General features: G+C 37.2%; 1 protein-coding gene and 1 long non-coding RNA gene across 2 annotated transcripts in view; one reads left to right on the forward strand and one right to left on the reverse strand.

The window, feature by feature from the left end:
- Nucleotides 1–4589, reverse strand: part of LOC146454339 (uncharacterized) — a 4685-nt gene extending 96 nt beyond the window's left edge. Inside the window, exons 1-3 of the mRNA XM_085095484.1 lie at nucleotides 4462–4589; nucleotides 1632–2004; nucleotides 1–355 (exon numbers count right to left, since the gene is read on the reverse strand). The exon at nucleotides 1–355 is cut by the window's left edge and continues 96 nt beyond it. Of these exons, the coding sequence (XP_084951610.1) occupies nucleotides 170–355; nucleotides 1632–2004; nucleotides 4462–4493 (591 nt within the window). The 5' untranslated portion in view covers nucleotides 4494–4589 and the 3' untranslated portion in view covers nucleotides 1–169. The remainder of the gene's footprint in view (nucleotides 356–1631; nucleotides 2005–4461) is intronic.
- Nucleotides 4590–6609: 2020 nt separating this feature from the next.
- On the forward strand, nucleotides 6610–11260 carry LOC146454340 (uncharacterized). The gene is made up of 3 exons (XR_014859268.1): nucleotides 6610–6677; nucleotides 8668–8758; nucleotides 11163–11260. It is a non-coding gene; the product is annotated as an uncharacterized LOC146454340 (long non-coding RNA).
- The last annotated feature ends 8561 nt before the right edge of the window (nucleotides 11261–19821 follow it).

Genomic DNA, 19821 nt, shown 5'->3' on the forward strand with positions numbered 1-19821 from the left:
CGCAAAACAACAATCAGATCTAATGTCTTCGAGTATGAACTGTCGCACTGACGCCAAGTCCATTTGTGACCTATACAAAATCAAGGATATATTTTAAACCTAACAAAATGTCACGCAACTCTGCCAAGAGACATCACGCAACTCTGGCAATTGATGTCACGTATTTCTGTCAATATATATCCTCGTCTTCTTCGGCAATATCGTGGAGGACTGAGAGGTCGCAAACATCGCCTTCCCACGACCTTGTCATAAAGTTTTTTCGAAAGCGTTGGCTTGGCTTAGCAACTCCCTTCTGTCGTTGTGGCTTCTTGAAAAATCTGCACAGGGAAGGTAATGTGCTTGTATCGTCCGGTAACTGCAAAAAAAAAAAATTAATTCCGTCAGTTGTTCAACAGAAAATCAAGCACAAGCCTTAAAGGAACCTAATGTTGGAGGAACAACAGGCGAGAAATTTGACCAATGAGTCTCAGTTCATAACAGTAAAGCGAGAGAAACGCAGGTATTTCGCCAAGATATGACTGAACATATATGGACAAAATATCTCCAGTTCTGTTCTTTCATTCGTTGCTAGTAATTTAAACAGCATGTCCTTAGAACATCACGAGTAAAGTTAGCGAAACGTAGCTAAAAACAGACAGCAGTTTGGCTCTTAATGTCACGCCGGCTCCGCCCTACGTGGGAAGGAGCGTTACGTGACGAACCAAATTAAAGAACGTCTGCGTTGGCTAGACTAAGCCAAACCACTACGAGATGAAAAACATATGTTGCCAAAATATCTCAATTAGTCTCCTGAAATTTAAAACTGCGGACCCTTTTTAGAGGGCTAGATTCCAATAGAGACTTTGGTCTTGGCCAACCTTAGTTTGGGATGCAGATGTTGGTAATTCTTGATGATGAGAATGTGAATGGTACATTAAATTTTGTGTCCAGCTGCACCGACGACGCAAATGGTGAATCATTTGTGTCATTAGTGAAGCTCGGCACAAAATTCGTTTGTACGCTATCCTATCCTATCCTATCCTATCCTATTTCCATCTTCATGTCGTCGATTAGTAACCAAAAATGAATTCCGTGCGGCTTTCATGAAAATCGCTAGCTTGAGTGTTCTCTTCTTTAAATTCAAAATCTATCTTCGTCTACATTTATCACTGGCTACTCGCTAAATCCCGGAGAGAATAGTCAGTCCACAAGGTACAGTACAGTATAGACCAGTTAAGGATGGTGTCTACTAATACCGAAGTATTTTTGCGCAGTGTTTCAGCACATTTCAAACACCGAGAAGACAGTTGAAAACACGACAAGTAGCGGAGTATTTTTGACGAACTTCGAGGTTTTTGATATTGTGATGAAACACTGTTACGAGTGTTTGATATAACTTCTCAAACAAACTGAGTTTGAAGGGGAAATTAAGGATGCAAAAACGAGGAGTTTTTCGTCAGATATCCAAACACGTCACGGTGCATGATTTCCTTTGTCTTTGGCTTTTGAATTATTAATGAGTTTGAGAAGTACAGGGAAAAATTTCGCAAACAATATGGCTTTCTATGTTCCTATTGACTGTTAGGTTAGCAAGGTATTGTGGTAAAATGTACCGCCGCCATCTTTTCCCTTACAGTGGATTTCGTTTTTACCTTTCCTGTATCTTTGCCTTTCTTCTGCTTTTTCTTCTTCTGTTTCTTTTCCGGCGCTTTGTTCGTTGTTGTTGCTTTGTAATTCTGTTGTGTGGTGTTTATATTTTGTGTATAAGGGCGGCCAGGGGAATTCCTTACTCCTCTTCCGGGCCCCATCCCTCCCCCCCGAGATCCTCTTTTCCCAGCTCCTCTCCCCATTCCAGGCCCTCTCGGTCCAGCCGCTCCAACCCCTCTACCGGTAGGGTGGCCTGGTTGCCTAACCGTGCTGTTACTTCCCCCCATAACCGCTGACATGGACGAGGAAATTCTGTTGAACGACTCGACCATGGAGTTTTTCATGCTTTGCGTCTTCTTCTCAGCGGCCTTCCTTCGCCTGATGAAAAGAAAATCAAAGGCTCCTGTGAGCCAACTCGTGAATGGAGAAGTGAATAGTGGTAACCGTAAAGCAGTACTCTCATCAAACTACACTCTACAACTAAGGATTCGTGGACGCCAAGCGCGACGTGTGACGTGATATTCCCCCCACATTACGATAACTCGTTCACTGCGCACGCGTGAAATTTTACGACACATCAAGCGACCGAGTGACGTTTCTTCACATTATGATAACTAGTTCATTGCGCATGCGCGCATTCAATAGTTAATGATGCAAATGAACCAGGTTTTAAATAAGTGGTTGCTACGCTTCATAGAAATTTAGATGCATGACCTATTTCTTGTGCAGTCTTGCGTATTAATTTGTCGAGAACACAAACATTATCACTTGATTGTTCAGTACAGTTCACCATGTTGCATGTAGGGAGTTAACACTTTATAAAATGAGTTCCGCTTCCTTTTAAGTTCCACTGTTAATTTCTTGGAGAGCCTGATGATTTCCGAAACACTAGTCAACCCAAATACACCTTTTGCTGTTCATTACGAGAAAATACGCATCCATTTGCGTAAAATGGCGACCAAATGCGCGAAGATACATTCATTAGCGCCAAACAACGAACATTTGCGTTTAACTCAGATTCAATAACGATGTTTGCATTTTTATCAACATACAAAAACACTTTTGGGCATTCTGATGCGTCATTCGACATACAAAAGAGAAAAATATACTTTCATTTGCGCTAATATTCAAGTCATTAACACCATCTTGAAAGTTAATAGAGGTAATAGACAAACATTAACGTGCATAAATCATTTATTAACATTTTTATCACACTGTTTGAAATTCAATAGCATTCCTGGACGGCGTTAGTGTGGATAAGACAAATATTAATGCGCTTGTACAAACAATTGAGCGTTTTTTAGATTCAATATACAAAAATCGATTTTCAATTGAACAATACCTAATTTACCAGACTTTTTGCTGTCTGAAAGCAGCAATCAAGGCTGACATCTCACGTCCCGAAATTCAAAGACGTGTGGATAACAGAGACGAGGCTAGAGCACGAGGAATCCCACTGGCGGAGTTTCGAACAAAACAACTGCTTGAAGCTCTGCACAGAAACATCAACGCTGTGACCGCAGCTAAAAGTGCGCAATGGTAACGCTTCATGCAGACCTATCTGCCAAGATGTTTGAATAGAGAGCTTATTGAAGGGTAAACTAAAATTAAGAATAAAATAATTGTTTGAAATTGTACTATTCAGTTGAAAATCGATTTTTGTATATTGAATCTAAAAAACGCTCAATTGTTTGTACAAGCGCATTAATATTTGTCTTATCCACACTAACGCCGTCCAGGAATGCTATTGAATTTTAAACAGTGTGATAAAAATGTTAATAAATGATTTATGCACGTTAATGTTTGTCTATTACCTCTATTGACTTTCAAGATGGTGTTAATGACTTGAATATTAGCGCAAATGAAAGTATATTTTTCTCTTTTGTATGTCGAATGACGCATAAGAATGTCCAAAAATGGTTTTGAATGTTGATAAAAATGCAAACATCGTTATTGAATCTGAGTTAAGCGCAAATGTTCGTCCTTTGGCGCTAATGAATGTATCTTCGTCCAATTGGTCGCCGTTTTACGCAAATGGATGCGTATTTTCTCATAATGAACAGCAAAAGGTGTACTAAATGCAGATCCCCGGTAAAGGCCTTTTCAAAATCCTAAATACTCTCTTAGCTTGGCTAAGCATAAATTCTCAATGCCTAAACACACCGATTCCGTTTTGAAACTAGACTTAGAGTTAATTTTAGCTTTGGCCGCGAGTGTTCTCTCTATATATTCGGCTCTTGTCTTGGGTTCGTGTTTTGGGAACTCAATTCGCGAAAATTTCCTATAAGATAATTCTTAATAAAACGAGTGCAAACCATATGCCATTCTTATTTCTCCGCCCTTTCAGTATGTATTTCCCAGTTGTCCGTCTTTGGTTTCTTGTTTGTATTGCATTGAGGAATTACTTCATATCTTTTTGGAAAAAACAGTGTATCTGAATTATCATCTTCAAGGGATAATCTTCAGTTTAATGTTCTAAAAACAAAAAAAATATTTTTGTTTTCTTGCTGGCGTTGCAAAATACAGTGGCAAGTGCACGTGCTTTCGTTTACTGTGACTAAACATATACAGACTTTAATTTGCTTTTCTAAGTCAATAAAAACCAGGTTTCATAGTCGTGTCTGATGACTGCGGTGAGTAGAAATAAACAAGGAACGGCGTTAATAAATTGTGTTATTTAAGGGTTTTAGTTTTCAGTCAGCCAAGAGTTTTGGATAAAACGTTGTCAAAATTAATAAGCTCAACAAAAATCTTTCAAGTGCGGGTAATGCAAAATGCGCGGATATATTGTAACAATTATCTCCTCCTGAAAACTGTAACACTGTTTTCACTAACCTGGAGAGTCTCAGCTTAAGAAACCAACACATAACCTATATTTTCACATCGTGTCTTTCCGGAACTGTTTTTCGTCCGTTGAAATTTCAGCGTACGTCCACGCGCGACTTATGACGTCATAAATACACATTCGCCGCCATTTTTATTGCAACGTCACTTGTTTACAATGCAATCAGAACCCAGTATCAACATTTTCACTAGCCAAGATTCTAGAACAACTATTTAATCAATTCTTTTACAAGAAAATAGAGTCGTATAAAGGATGACTGATTGACAAAAAGTTTGGATATGTGAAGCTTCTTTCTGCGAAAATGTCGCGTTGCCGGCCGGCGAGCAATCACACGTGAAACTGTTTGCGCAAGTCATGCATCAAGCTCATTCTTGGACGCCAAAACTTCTAGTTATTGAATTGCTAGCAACGTTTTTTGGTGTTGATTTGTGAGGTTTGTGTAATTTTCAGTGTGGCCTGGATATGCAAAATTTTTTTACCTATGTTGGCTTCCTGTATATATAAAGATTGTTATTATTATTATTATTATTATTATCATCATCATCATCATCATCATCATCATCATCATCATCATCATCATCATCATCATCATGTTGATCTTATCAACATAGGCCCTAGCCGGCGTGCGATCTGCGTTGGTATGAATGTTTGTGTAACGCTGTGTGGCACCAATCAGACTGAGTGTAGTCAAGTTTACGGAGAGTAGTGACAACCAATGAACAGCGCGCTTCAAACGATGAGTGATTAAGCTGAAGGTCGATGAAGGTAAAAGTTATCGACCATCTTGTAAGTAGAAAATAATTCTACTGAATACCAGGTAAAACCCACTATCCGATAACATGAACTCGATGTCGGAATACTAAAGTATGGACTTCATAGTTTGTGTTTTGGTGAGGTAAAATCCGTGTTGAAAAGGCTCAAAAAAAAAAGGGACATATGTTCTAAGTTGTCAGGGACTTCGAGCGCAATCTGTTCACTTAATATCATAAAAGAGTAATTTTTAGCGATGCAATCTAAACCAATAAAAATTCCATATGCAATTTATGAAGCACTTCTCTTATTTGTCTTATTTTACCAGTTTTTTCCGCCATAGTTGACAACAAATACCTTTCAAAAATATGTCAATTTAGAGCATACTTGTAATGAAAGACTTCAAGACTTTTTGACGGAACAAAGTAGACTAAACACCAACTGATTCGGAGCTGCTTGTCTGTTAGACTTTCTAAAAGTCCTTTCCTTCGTATTTCCTTGACTAGTGAACTAGTCTAAGTGTTTTTCACGGTGGTTGCTCATAACCCAGCTGGGATAAAAATTGTGCCTCCAAAAAATGAACCCTGTAGCCTCAAAAACCTCAAAATTTGGTCATGCACGTTTTGCGTGCCTGTTTAAGGACGGTGCCTACTAATATCGAAGTATATTTGTGCGGTTTATGACTATGCGGGAAAAGCAGATCTTAGGAAGGCCTATCGAAATCCAAAACGAAAGTTGGGGGTAGCCAAGCATTTTTCAGAGATAATTAAGCAATAATATCTCTAAAAAGCCCTAAAATATGAAGCAATGTATGGGATTTTTTCCTAACTTGAAGCTTAATTATCTCTGAAAAATGCATGGTTACCCCCAATTTTCATTCGAGATACCAAAAGCGTTTGCTAAGTTCTGCTTTCTCCGCATAGTTTTAAACCGCGCAAAAATATTCCTGTATTAGTAGGCACCACCCATACGAAACCCGAGTATCTCGAGATGCGCAGAACGTATGCGCAGTAGCAATAGTAGGCACCGTCCTTGTACGATTCGAACTAAATTTTTTGTGCCCCGCGGGATCTAGCCTCCTTTGCAGACGTCGTTTGTGTCAGGGAGAATGGGACCGACACAAACAACGTCTGCAAAGGAGGCTACGCAGGATCGTGATTCGACGCAGCTCGATATCTTCAAACGGGAACTCGAAATTGATTTTTCTTCTTGTCTGGTAACGAAATGATTGCACGAAGTTGTCGCGAACGCTATTTCCATTTTGGAAATAAATATATGGTAGCTACCGTGGCATAATCTCCTTGCCCCTCCCCAGCTGGGGTGCAAATAGACTCTGATACCCAGTGTTCATCGCGGGCGCCGCACCGGCCATGTGCATCTTGTTGGCTGCAAAGCTGATGGATTCCGTAGCGGGATTTTTGAACTGCCTTTATGTGGCGATTTTTGTGGGGATAAGGTATGTGCGAGTATTTTTCACAGACATATGTGTATGTTATGTTATGTTATGTTTCTTAAGGCATAAAGTCAGAGTGGGATAAGAAAATAGTTTTATGGGAAAACTCGAGCTAGTTTGACGAGTCGATTTACGCGAAAATCGCTCTTGGTTGGGTTTAGAATGATTCAACACTACACGAAAACGTATTTTAATCCAACTTTAGGATAGGCAACAACAGCATATAATGTTTTATTTACTTTATTCAGTAATTTGACTGTACTTGTCAACTTTTTCTGACCTAAAGGCCTGAGATTTTTATCCTGGGAGCACCAGGATTTTCGAAGACGACGCGACTAACTTAAGCTTATATCTTAAGATTAACGAAGACATCCGAAGATGTTCCGAATAATTCTGAAGTTCTCAGGAAAATAATTATTCTCTATAAGGACCTTCAAAACTCAGAGATTTTCAGGGAAAGTATCGTTGCTTACTCATTTTACATGGAGTTTTTGTTTCTTGTTTGGTTTGAGTTTACATATTTTTGGAAAGGGTGTTAGTTACAGACCGTTACAGTGCAGCTAATTAACCCCTCAAAATTTTTTCCTGCGCAAATAAGTCTTCTTATTATCTGGATCATTTCTTTGCAAAAATTTTTTGATTTGGTTAAAACCTCGAATTTTTATGACCTGTTACATTTGACAAAGTTTGGTTCACGGCTAAGAAAAGAGAGGTCTGGGGTGAGCCAGAGTTGTTATGCCAAAAGAAGAACTTGGAATCTCAGCAGGATACCTGTTAGGTCGTTATGGGGGCTAGGTCCTGTCTCAAGGCAGTCATTGACGCAGATCCTGTCATGTTTTGCGGCAGAGTCAAACTAACTCTGCAGATGACGCTTAACCCTTTAATCCCTAAGAGTGCCATTTGGCACATAATGCCATAACTCTGTCAGTATTTGACAGATTTCTACGAATTTTTGACACCAAGATGGTCTTGTGAAGATCTACTCATTAAAAGGATAAAAACTTAATCCCCTCCCATATGTGATATGGTTGACCACCCCTATAACTTTTCAACTTTTTTCCCCTAGAAGTTGTGGGTCTTAAGACATCTCTCACATAAATGAAGATGTTGAGACCTGCAAAATAAGCTATAGTTTAGGGGTATACCTAATATACACAAGGATTGGGGCGTTTTTGAAGTTTTAAATTTTTGCGTTTTAAGGCCATTTATCTCAAAACCGTAACTTTTCTTATTCATAATTATATCAGTTATGAAATACACTGATGAGTAGCTTTAAAATGGTATATCATACATGGACATTGAGTTTGTAGTCTTGGATCTGGAGAAAATGTCGTTTTGCTTAAGGGGTTAAAGGGTTAACAGGCTCCAAGCGTTTCAGGGTGGTATCGTAGTTGTCAGGTAATGGCAGTCGATTGGCTTTCCACCGGAGTCCCAGTTCATAGCCAGACTTCACACAGCGGCATGTCTCGTTGAGCATGTCTGCTCTCTCCAATCTGTTTTTAGAATGTCTATAAATAGTAAAGTGCACAAAATTTTGTGGCTTCTAAGGGATACGCTTCTTTATGATGTTTCTGTTGCAAGCAAGCTAACCAGGATATGCAACCCTGTGGGGTACACCGTACTGCCCAACATGCTTGTTAGATGTTACCTATCTTCCTTGTACCTAGTGGCACATAAGGCTTTAATGTAAGCTGTATCTGTCTGCAGCTGTATAGCTCAGGGTAGCCATTTTGGATTGTAACAGGGTGCAAGTTTTTGGCGAATGCCAGTAATAATTTAACTTCATTAACATCCCTCCACCCCTTCCATTTTCTGCATCATACACACTACAGCCCAAACCTGCCTTCGCTAGAGTTCAATGGTACAATTATATTGCAACCAAACCGTTTTAGCGGCCCACCATCCTGTAGCACTAAAGCAAATTAGACAGATGAGGATATTATAACTACTATCAGTTGAACAGATCTGTGAATTGCTGAATTTTTTTTTTCAGATAGATGATTATATGTACAGTTGTAAAGAATAAGATCAACAAAAGTTAGAAAGACAATCTCATGATCGTCTGTTTGGAGGCACCTACAAAGGTGAGTTAATTGAAACAGCATCTTTTACATGTATATCACATGCAAAAGTTGCTAAGATCATCTTAGCCCAGCATTAAGTAGTGCTGTTGGTAATGGGTGTCTAGAAACCTAAGACCTAAGACCTAAGACCTAAGACCTAAGACCTGGAAACCAAAGACCCGGAAACCTAAGACCTGGAAACCTAAGACCCGGAAACCTAAGACCCGGAAAGCTAAGACCCGGAAACCTAAGACCTGGAAAGCTAAGACCCGGAAAGCTAAGACCCTTGTTTTAAAATGTTTTTTTTTCTAAAATTAAAGAAATAATGAATATTATACTTTAACTTCCCACACAAGGATTACTGCTTCGCTGAACGCCGGGTCCTAAAATTTCAACAGTCCCATTTTCTTTCGGGTTTCCTCCATAGTTACAGTCAATTAAAATCACGCGTGACCAGCATTTCCGAGAATGAAATGAACATGTTCAAGATTTATGCAAATGCCGGACATTGCAAAGAGCAATTCGAATGCTCATTTCATTCTTGGAAATACTGGTCCTCCTGTTATGCTTCAGTCAGCGTTAGGGATTTGCAAAGCAAGTTAGTAGTGAAACACATAAACGTTATGTCGTTGTAAGTATTAATTACCGCTCTAACTGAGTTGCGATATATCCTATTCTGCAGGAATTTTTATTCCAAGTGTAGAGCGTGTAATTGTTCATTTGATAGAGATGTCAACCGTACTTTGATGCTTTATTTTACAAAGACCAAAGGCAATTTTAATCAGTCGTTGTATGTTCGAATTTTACGATGTGTGTTTTTCCTTCTTGCTAGTTCGAGAACGTAATTAAGTCTTAAAGACTTGTTGATATTAAGCTACGCATTTAGAAGCAAAGAAAGTATTACTTGTTTCTTTGTATATTATTGTACAATCGTAACAGTGAATACTGTGATTAGAATGAAAGAAGGCGACAATAGGAGCCAGCTTGAGAAATAATTTTTTTGAAATAGTTTTAATCATTATTAATAATAGCTTGACCTGTTATTTTCCCACGTATATTACTCTCTGATAAACAACCCATTAACTAAGAGGGCAGTTATCACTCCCAGCCCACCCGGAATCCTGCTTGATCGGTGTTTTAAAAAATTTGAACGAAGTTTTGAAAATCGCCAACGAGGTTTCAGGGTTCCCATAGAAATTTCCCAAGTTTATTGACGGTGTAAGGCTATGAAGTTCAACGTTTTTTTTACATTACATTAAGTGTTTTAAGAATAACAATTGTTTCCCAAGTATCTTGAATATATTTTTTTCTGTTACAGTCAATCCACGTCACGCGTACGTGACCAGTATTTCCGAGAAAATGAAATTGTAATGTCCGGCATTTGAATATAATCTTGAACATGTTCATTTCATTCTCGGAAATACTGGTCACGCGTGACGTTAATTGACTGTAACTATGGAGGAAACCCGAAAGAAAATGGGACTGTTGAAATTTTAGGACCCGGCGTTCAGCAAAGCAGTATTCCATGTGTGGGAAGTTGAAGTATAATTATCATTATTTCTTAAATTTAAAAAAAATAACGTTTTAAAACAAGGGTCTTAGCTTTCCGGGTCTTAGCTTTCCGGGTCTTAGGTTTCCGGGTCTTAGCTTTCCGCGTCTTAGGTTTCCAGGTCTTAGGTTTCCAGGTCTTAGCTTTCCGGGTCTTAGCTTTCCAGGTCTTAGCTTTCCGGGTCTTAGCTTTCCAGGTCTTAGGTTTCCGGGTCTTAGGTTTCCGGGTCTTAGGTTTCCAGGCGCCCGTTTCTCAAAAGTCCCGCTAACTTACCGGGCCCGATAAGTCGGATAAGTGTCTTTGGTGATAAATGTTTCTTAACAGAAGTACAATTTTTGTTAGATTGGATACTAAATTTTAGAATCTTATAATTCTATGAAAACATTGCCCAAGTACCATGTCTGTAATTACTGAGTAATCGGTCAAAAAACATTTAAAAATATACTTACCGGGACTTTCGAGAAATGGCCCAGGTCTTAGGTTTCTGGGTCTTAGCTTTCCGGGTCTTAGTTTTCCAGGTCTTAGGTTTCCGGGTCTTAGGTTTCCAGTCTTAGGTTTCCAGGTCTTAGGTTTCCAGGTCTTAAGTTTCCAGGTCTTAGGTCTTAGGTCTTAGGTTTCTAGACACCCTGTTGGTAATTGTCTCTCACAGTTTGTTTTACAGTCAATCCATGTCATGCGTGACCAGTATTTTTGAAATTTGAACAGAGTTTTGAAATTTACATGTCAGTTTTGAACACTGCCAATGAGATTTCAGAGTCCTGTAGAAATTTCCCTGGTTTATTGACGATATAAAGCTATGAATTTTTCTTTACATCACAGCATCAAGTATTTCAAGATTGACAATTGTTTCCCATACATTTTGAATCTTTTTTTCAGTTAATGTGTCTTTTTCAGAAAGATTTTCAAAGAAACATTCAAGATTCCATTCAAATGGCAGACATTACAAAAAGGAGTTTGAATGTTCGTTTCATTCTTAGAACCTACTGGTCACATGTGACACCGACTGACTGTAAATAAAGATGGAAAATCAACAGATATGGAATGCCGCTGAACTATTAAGTTGTAATATTGCGATATTAGTTTTTCAAGGCAGCATCAACAGCTAATGCAAATTTTATTTTCCTAATGGTATGCTTCTATTTTCATTGCTTTTAGTTGGACTAGCTATCAGAGAAGTCTTGAAAGTGTCAAAAGAAAGTAGGAATGTATGGGTTGGATTGGACTGCAAAACGTGAACAGAGGACTGCTTACATTTCATGGGATCAAGGTTAATAATTGACTTCTCTAGCTTCAAATAGACTAAATTTTAAGAATTACATGTACATTAAATTTATCCCTGGCACCAGGAGTAATCATGAATGATAAAAGTTATACTGGGGTTTTGGGCAGGTTAAAAGTTTGGTGAAAATGGTCACTTCTGGTGATAAATTTGTGTAACTCGCTAAAGGCCAAAGTGCAGTTGTTCAAAAATTGATTAATGCCAATTCAGGATCGATCGCCAAAAATTCATCATTAGGTGGCTGGCACTGGTTTCCATCACTTTGCAGCACTTATACTTTGACAGATTAATAGAAGCATTCTTTATCCCTTGATACAACAATAATGATATTAAAACCATGCCTTAACATTTGTGAACAAGTTATGGTGATTTTCTCCACATAATGGGTTACCATTGAAACAGTAAAATTAACTTGAAAATAAGCCCTGATTTTTAACTCATGAATGTGCACCTGCGCAAATATGAACAAGTTATCGTAATTCATGGGAAATGTCACTTGGTTGCACGATGGGTCATAAACTTTCAAATATGGTGTTCTTTCACGGCTTGCTTAAGTTTCTCTTCTCCTTCAATTATAAAATTTGTGTTTTTGGAGTTTTTAAGAACACTAGTGACTGATGTATATAGTCTTTGTACATTTTTATTTTGGTGAGAACCCACTTTGAAAGCCGTTCAAGGCCAAGAATGTCGTCCAAGTCAACAGGGATTTGGTGCAAAATGGAAGGAGAAAATACAATAGAGAAACATCTGTGGGTGCTCCCTGCTCATTTGCGTACTACAGTCGACTCCCGATAACTCGAACCCTCGCTAACTCGAACCTCGCGCTAACTCGAACCAATTTTCCTTTCCTTTCAGGTCATTTTCTATATAATTGTACCCCCGATAACTCGAACTCCCGATAACTCGAACTCCTGATAACTTGAACCTTTTTCAATTTCCCTTGAAGGTTCGAGTTATCGGGAGTCGACTGTATTTCTTGGTGGTCTGAAGTCACTTGACTGTTAAAATCATTGCACCAAGGATGTCAGATAGTTCGACACCCTAAACAACTGGTAAATACAAAACTTAATTTCCTCAATGGAAGTCCTGCATAGGTGGGGTGGCGTAGTGTGTGCATGGTCTATTAAATTAAGCCGAAGGGTCCCAGTTCAAACCTACATACCTAGACAACTAAGGTAAAACTTTTTTCTTTTTTGCCTTTTAAAGCCAACCACTCCAAAGGCTCCAAACAATTTTAAAAATGTAAACTTTCTTAAAAAATACAAAACTATTTAAGGAGTTCTGAATCTCGGTGAAAGGAACAGCTAAAAATCTAAGCGGCGTAGAATGCAGAAAAAATGAAGCCTTGTATTAAGCCTTTATGGCTTTCTTGATAAATATGATTTATATTTTGAGTCCTGGGCCAACCAAACACAACGCAAACAATGTTTTATACCTTTCAGGTCACACTCATTCTCGCGTGACGTCCACAAATCCTTAGTTGTAGCATAGTTTGATGCGAGTACTGTGTTATGGTTACCACTTAATTCACTTCTGCATTCACTAGTTGGCTCACAGGAGCCTTTGATTTATTATCAAATGGAACTTTAATCAGCATCTTTAGATACAAATTTTCGGCAAAGTTTTGGCAAATTCTATGGTAACTGGAGGGGCTCAGAGCCACCTGTTTTGACAGGTTATACTGTTTCTGTGGTAACCCATTATGTTGTGAAAATCACCATAACTTGTTCACCAATGTTAATACTTTTATTTTGGTACCAGTATTGTTGTATCAACTGATAAAGAGTGGTAGTATCGATCTGTCAAAGTGTATGTGCTGGAAAGTTATGGACACTGGTGCCAGCCACCATAAGGTAATTCAAGTTGAATAGTAAGTATTCTGCATTGCAAATTTGATCTTTAACTCAACGCAGCCTTTGAAGAAGAGAGACTGTCATATTTTAGCTTGGGAATTTAAATTAGGTGCTACTATCCTGAATTGATGTAATCGCACTTTTGAACAACTGAGGCTGGGCATTTATGGTTTCCTTGATAAGAAGGTCTGATTGGGTGTACTCAGTTTTGAGTAAGCACAGAACTTTCAGCGTATTTCACAGAGTTACCTGGCTTTCTTCGGATTGTAGAGTCAACTAGGATTTCCCAACTGGTAGTATATTAAGAACATGCTAAGAAGCATGGAAAGAAAACATACAATCAGGGGAAAGTACAGTTTATTAATTACCTTTCATGTAATGGACTTCGGTCACACTTACGAATTTTAGTTCACAGACAAACATTAGATCCAGCTTGAATGGCATAATGATCAAGATAACACTGCTCACACAGAAGCTTTCATTTGAGTAGTCCTGCTTTAGAATTTCATCTACAGACACAAAACTTGGAACCACATTTGTACAAAATAACAAACAGCACCACAGGAAAGAACTGCTCAGTATAGCTTTCATTTGAATGGTCACACTTTAAAATTTCATCTGCAAACGCAAAAGGTAGAACCACCTTATACAGCATAATAAACAGCACCACAGGAAAGTATTGCTCAGTAGCTTCATTCAATTGGTCGCACTTGAGTATTTCATCCATCAGACATAAAATTAATAACCACCTTGTACATATGCAGCATACAAACAGCACCATGGGATGGGAAGTACTGCTCAGTAGCTTTCATTTTAATGGTCATGATCACCCTTTAGGATTTCATCCACAGACTGGCAAAACATAGAACCACCTTGTACAGCATAATAGACAGTACCACAGGAAAATACTGCTCAGTAGCTTTCATTTGAATGATGATTTCATCCACAGACTCACAAGTTAGAACCACATTGTACAGCATATTAAACAGTACCATAGGAAAGTACTGCTCAGTAGCTTTCATTTGAATGCTCATGCTTAATGATTTCATATTCAGACTCAAAACTTAGCGTCACCTTGTACACTGCAGGAAATTATTTCTTGATAGCCTTCATTTGAATTGGCACACTGGAATTTCATCAGACCCAAAGTTTGGACAACCTTGAAATAAAAACATTACCTTTTTTATTTTATTCAAAGACTCAGAAGTTAGACCTGCCTTGCACAGCATGATTTAAAAAAAAGTGTTAGTGGAAAGTGTTATCCAGCTTTCACATTAGTGGCCAGACTAGGATTTTATCCACAGACTCAAAATTTGGGACCACCTTGTATCGCACAATCAACAATACCACAGGGAAGGACTACTCAATATCTTATGAATAGTTACACATTGTCCAGAATTTCATGCACAAAAGCATGTTGTACAGGATAATAAACATCACCACCAGTAAGTTACTGCTCAGTAGCTTCCATTAGAATGGTCACACTTGAAGATTTGATCCATAGACTCAACAATAAGAGCCACCTTATACAACAAGATAAACTATTTTCAACATAGTAGAGTACTCAGCAGCTTCCATCCACAAGTAGCTTTCATTTGAAAGGTCACAATTTAAGATTTCATCCACAGACTAAGAAGCTGGAACCACCTTGTACAACATATAAAACAGTATCAAGGGAAGTACTGCTCAGTAGCTTTGATTGTTATAGTCATGCATTACAATTTGATCCACAGATTTGAAAAATAGAATCACTGTTTACAGCAAAATAAATGGCACCACAGAGAATAATTAGCAGCCTCCATCCACGAACTGGTCACACATGAGTCTCCTCGCATGAGTTTTTGATTTCTAAGATTCCTCATTCCTAAGTTGTTCTTTGTCATCTTGTGTTTATGGACTAATATTGTTTATACGTAATCAGACCTTCTTATAAAATTATATAGATTTAATTCTGTTTATATATGGTCACTCTAATGCCTTTCACTTCTGCGATGATCTCATTTTTCACAAATTGGGCGAATACACGATTGTGTTAGGAGAGTAAAATGACAAAAACTATTTATTTACCTGTTGGAAAAAATATACAGACACAAGAGCAATACATGACTGAAAAAGCAACAGAGAAAAGTTCTTTTGAACTGTGACAGAACAACGCGAACACAATCATTGAGAAGGAGAACTGAGCATGATAATAAAACAGAGAAAACTTTTGACATGTATGTACAAACAAACATGGCTAAAAGGAAATGAGACAAACTCTAGAGAAACAAAAGGAAAACATGACAACATGATAAAGGCAGTACTAGAAAAAGCAAAGTAAGATAGAAAGACCTACAGAAAAATCGTTGGAGAAACCAAGACCAAAATATGATAGAATAAGACTGTCCTGAGAAAACTAAATGCAACACTATGACAACGAGATGGTAGATCCTACAAAAATATTGATACAAAAAAAGGAGAAACGGCGATGTAGCAAAAAAATAAAATAAAAGAAAATAAAATAAACAAGAAAAACAAGACCTGAAATTTGAATAACAAAACAATGAGATATTAAGCTTGGGGGAAAAAGAGCAAAACAAAACAAAAAAATTAAGAGAAAAACAAATTACAACAGGAAAACCAGAGCAAAACTATAAAACTATAGAAAATCATAGACAAACCTCATTACATATACAAATGAAGAAAAACTGTGAAGAAACAAGACAAAACATGGAAAGAAACTAAAGCAAAATATGGCGAACAGCAAAGACAGAGAAAAGCCATAGCCAAAAACAGAAAGATGGAGAGACCTGCCTAACTGGAAAGGATAGCAAATTAAACTGTGGAATTGGAGATGAAAAGCAATTTTATAAATTCAAACATTTTATAAACGTAAATGGAAAATGAACAAACTAATACAGCAAAATGAAGATCCAAACTGTAGAGAAAAAGAACAAAACAGTTGAAACAGACCGAAACATTATCAATATAAATAATTGCTATCAGAACATGGCAAATGTTTTCAAAACTATTAAAAAGCTAGCAATGATTATTATGATTAACATATATTCAAACAAGGACAAACTATAGAAAAACAAAAGCAAAACGTGACTGAGAAACAGAAACCGAAACTGATCAGAGAAGGAACGAAGATGTGCTCACACAAACAATAGCACAATGTCGCAGGATAACTTAAGTAACACTTTAGACGAGACAAAGGCATTGGCAGTTTGTTGGGACACAAACAAAGATCTTCCAGAATCTGCCTCCATTAATACGGAACAGTAAAAATTCTTTCAAAGCGTTTTTATAATAAGACAAAATTTTTGTGTTTTGGGGTGAAAGGCATTAGGGTATGTAAGTACAGGGCCCGGTTAGTTGAACCACAGGTTTACCTGCCTCTGCTTGTGTGGTGGAAGGTGCCTTTAAATGGCTGTGTCAGAAATAAAGTTAACCGTTTCATAAGGCGATACCTAGTGCTTTGAAACAGCTGAAAATGCTACAAAAACATATAACCAGGATATTGAGCTTTATTTTTCTGCTGGGTTGTGAAATATTTAAAATTGTGAAACATCTCTCACAAGCTTTGAATCAACAAAGCAAATACAGATCAACAAATTTCGATTTTCGTGTTCTTATTTTGAGCGTTTCTGCTTTATTTCAACTTGTTGAAAAAAATGTAAAATTAGAGTTTGACACGTTCGTAACCAACTCTGCCATTTAAGGGCACTGTTGACCACACAAAGAGAGTGGTAACCTTTAGTTTGCTTGAAACGGGGTTAACGCTTGTCCAGGTGAGACCTTTTCGCTGTACAATCCGCCACTATTTTGAAACTGGAATGAAAGCTGGGTGAAATTTACAAAACCAAAAAGCAATTTGTCGACAAAAATTCTTTCTTAAATTTGATCTAACAATTTATCAACTGAAATCTGGGTTCAAGAACTGATTCTGCTTCTAAATTCTGAGTGAAGGAGATCGGCTGGAAATTAAGTAGGCAAATATTTGCAAAGAAAAGTAGAAAGGTGATTACCTACCGTTTAAGCTCTGTTAATTTTTTTCATTTCTTGGCAGAATGATCTTCTACCTGGTACCTAAAAAAGTTTATACTTCATCGCTTCGTAAGATTTTACGAAGATTTTAAGATAAGTTTTTACAGAAATTATTTGCCATGAAATTTCGATTTTTTTTCCCATGCAAACATTTCATTTTGTCAAAAATATTAGATTCTACAGCAAGGTGTAATGAAATGAGATCCGAACGAATTAGTAACTGTTTTACATTTATTTGTGGGTGAAGTCCAAAACTGTCAGACAAAATATTGAATTTAACGCAGACGTTAACCCTGGACAAGCTTCATTTACTTTAAGTAAAACCGGGCCCTGAAACATGTAATTTTGCTCCAAAAAGCGCGATGTTCCTTGGTTGTAATGTTGACAGCTTTCAATTGAGAAAAGTTTGGATTTTATATCAGAGAAAGAGCGTCTTGTTCTAAAGTATAAATGCCAAATTCTAAGTATTAAAAATTTGTTGGTACTACATTCATTCGAGAATTTTTACTAAGTCTTTTTCAAAAGAAAATCGCACTTGTAAAGGGAGCTTGTAAGCTAGTCATTTGTAGGCTATTTCTTTTAAATGTTTTGTCTATGTTTGATTGCCTTTCATAAGAAAAAAAGCGCTGTGCTTTTGACGGGGGTATTCTAGTACTGAGTCAAAAAAATTCTAGTCTTTTGGCGGGAAAAATCCGTACAGGTTTAACACGGATTTAGCCCTTCAAAAGTCAGAATGTTTTTTGATTTTGTGCTAGACCCCGTGATAAAAGCGCAGGACTTTTTTTCTTTTCGGCAACCTCTCCTAGGCAAAAAAAAGTAAAAGAGATAGCCTACAAAATGACTCGTTACCAGGCCCCCTTTTGTTTTCATTGTTATTGTAATGAATACAAGACAAATAAAGTTGAACAATGAAATAGCTTAGTTTTAAATTCTTTATTGACTAATTGATAAATATTTCATTTATTTTCAACTACTTGACAAATATTACAAAACAAAGTAGTGATAATAATAAAAGTAAATAAACTACTTTTGTTTAACAAAATTGTGGAGCAAATTACTGAAGTCAAAAACGAAAAATATCAAGTGTAGCTAAGTTTTGTTTTGAGAATGAAAACTTCAAGAATAAAAAAATGTTTGAAGCACAATACTGACTGAAGTCCTGAAGTTTTTTTGCAAAGTTTTTTTTTGAAACATTCACGAAATTTGTTTTCAAGAGTAGAAACATCGTGTGAATTGAGTTTGTGTGGAAACCAAACGAAAACGTTTTCAAGTTTTAAATTGAGCGGACTGTACACTTTTTAAGAGTTTCTTCGTGAATTTAAAGCCAAATGTTTACAAAGACTTTGATTTCCACACAAACGCTACATTCGAGCCATGTTTGCACCCTTTGAAAATGGCAAAGAAAAAATGAATTTGCATATGACTGACGAGAAAAAGGTCTAGGAATTGCCGAAACCGAAGAAAATGATAAGTGCACGATACAAGCTCACATTTTGGTACGCCTTCAAAACTACACTGTTGGTTTGCATAATTATACAAGTATTTAAATTTCAAGAATTCCTTGCAATTTTTCTAGAGATTTTCCACTTAAAAAACAATCTATCGGAAGCTCCATGTTTTCGAGAAAAATTTTGCATCTCATACAAGCAATCACTTAGAAAGGATTCCAGTTAGAGAAATGAATTTCCGCGCAGCAAAATTAAGAAAGATTGTACGAAATAAGGAATCCTCTGCTCTACTAGTGTAAGATTTTGTATCGTGCACTTACAAGTGAATCCCGAATACGTGTTTCGTTCCAGTACTGAACAGACATTGAAAACAAGAAGTTCCAATCTAAAAACGATGGCACTTTTTAAAACTTATTACTCGGCCTAAAATATAACCATGTCCAAGCCAAAAAGTCTCCGTCGAATTTCTATGCGATCAAAACTTGCTGCAGCCAGGTAATTAAAATCTAAAATGTCAGTGTCAGTTTTTGGTGGAAATTTAGTTAAGACAATAAATTTCAGTTTGTTTGTTGAGTTTTGTTATTTAAACATTTCGTAGCTTGAGGTTTCAGTTTTCCTTGCCTTTTTAAGCTGGAATGGAAGTTCATGTTTGACGTCGATCGAGCGAAATGACTAAGTTACATTTTCTACCTTAAACACGCCCAGAAAATTCCACGACGTTCATTCTTTCTTGTGTTCAATTGTAACCTTGGGTTCCTTCCATGCTTGCTAGCGCCTTCTTCTTTCTCCTCGTCTAGCGTTTAATCCAACTTGAGTGACTGAAAGACAACAAACTCACATTAATTATGCACAATAACAGTTGAGAAATTGAAATTGAATTCGATTTATCAATAACATATTTTTACTTAATCTTTACCCGGATTAAG

The sequence above is a fragment of the Pavona decussata genome, unplaced genomic scaffold, assembly GCF_977016875.1.
Source record: "Pavona decussata unplaced genomic scaffold, jaPavDecu1.1 SCAFFOLD_302, whole genome shotgun sequence".
Taxonomy (NCBI): domain Eukaryota; kingdom Metazoa; phylum Cnidaria; class Anthozoa; order Scleractinia; family Agariciidae; genus Pavona; species Pavona decussata.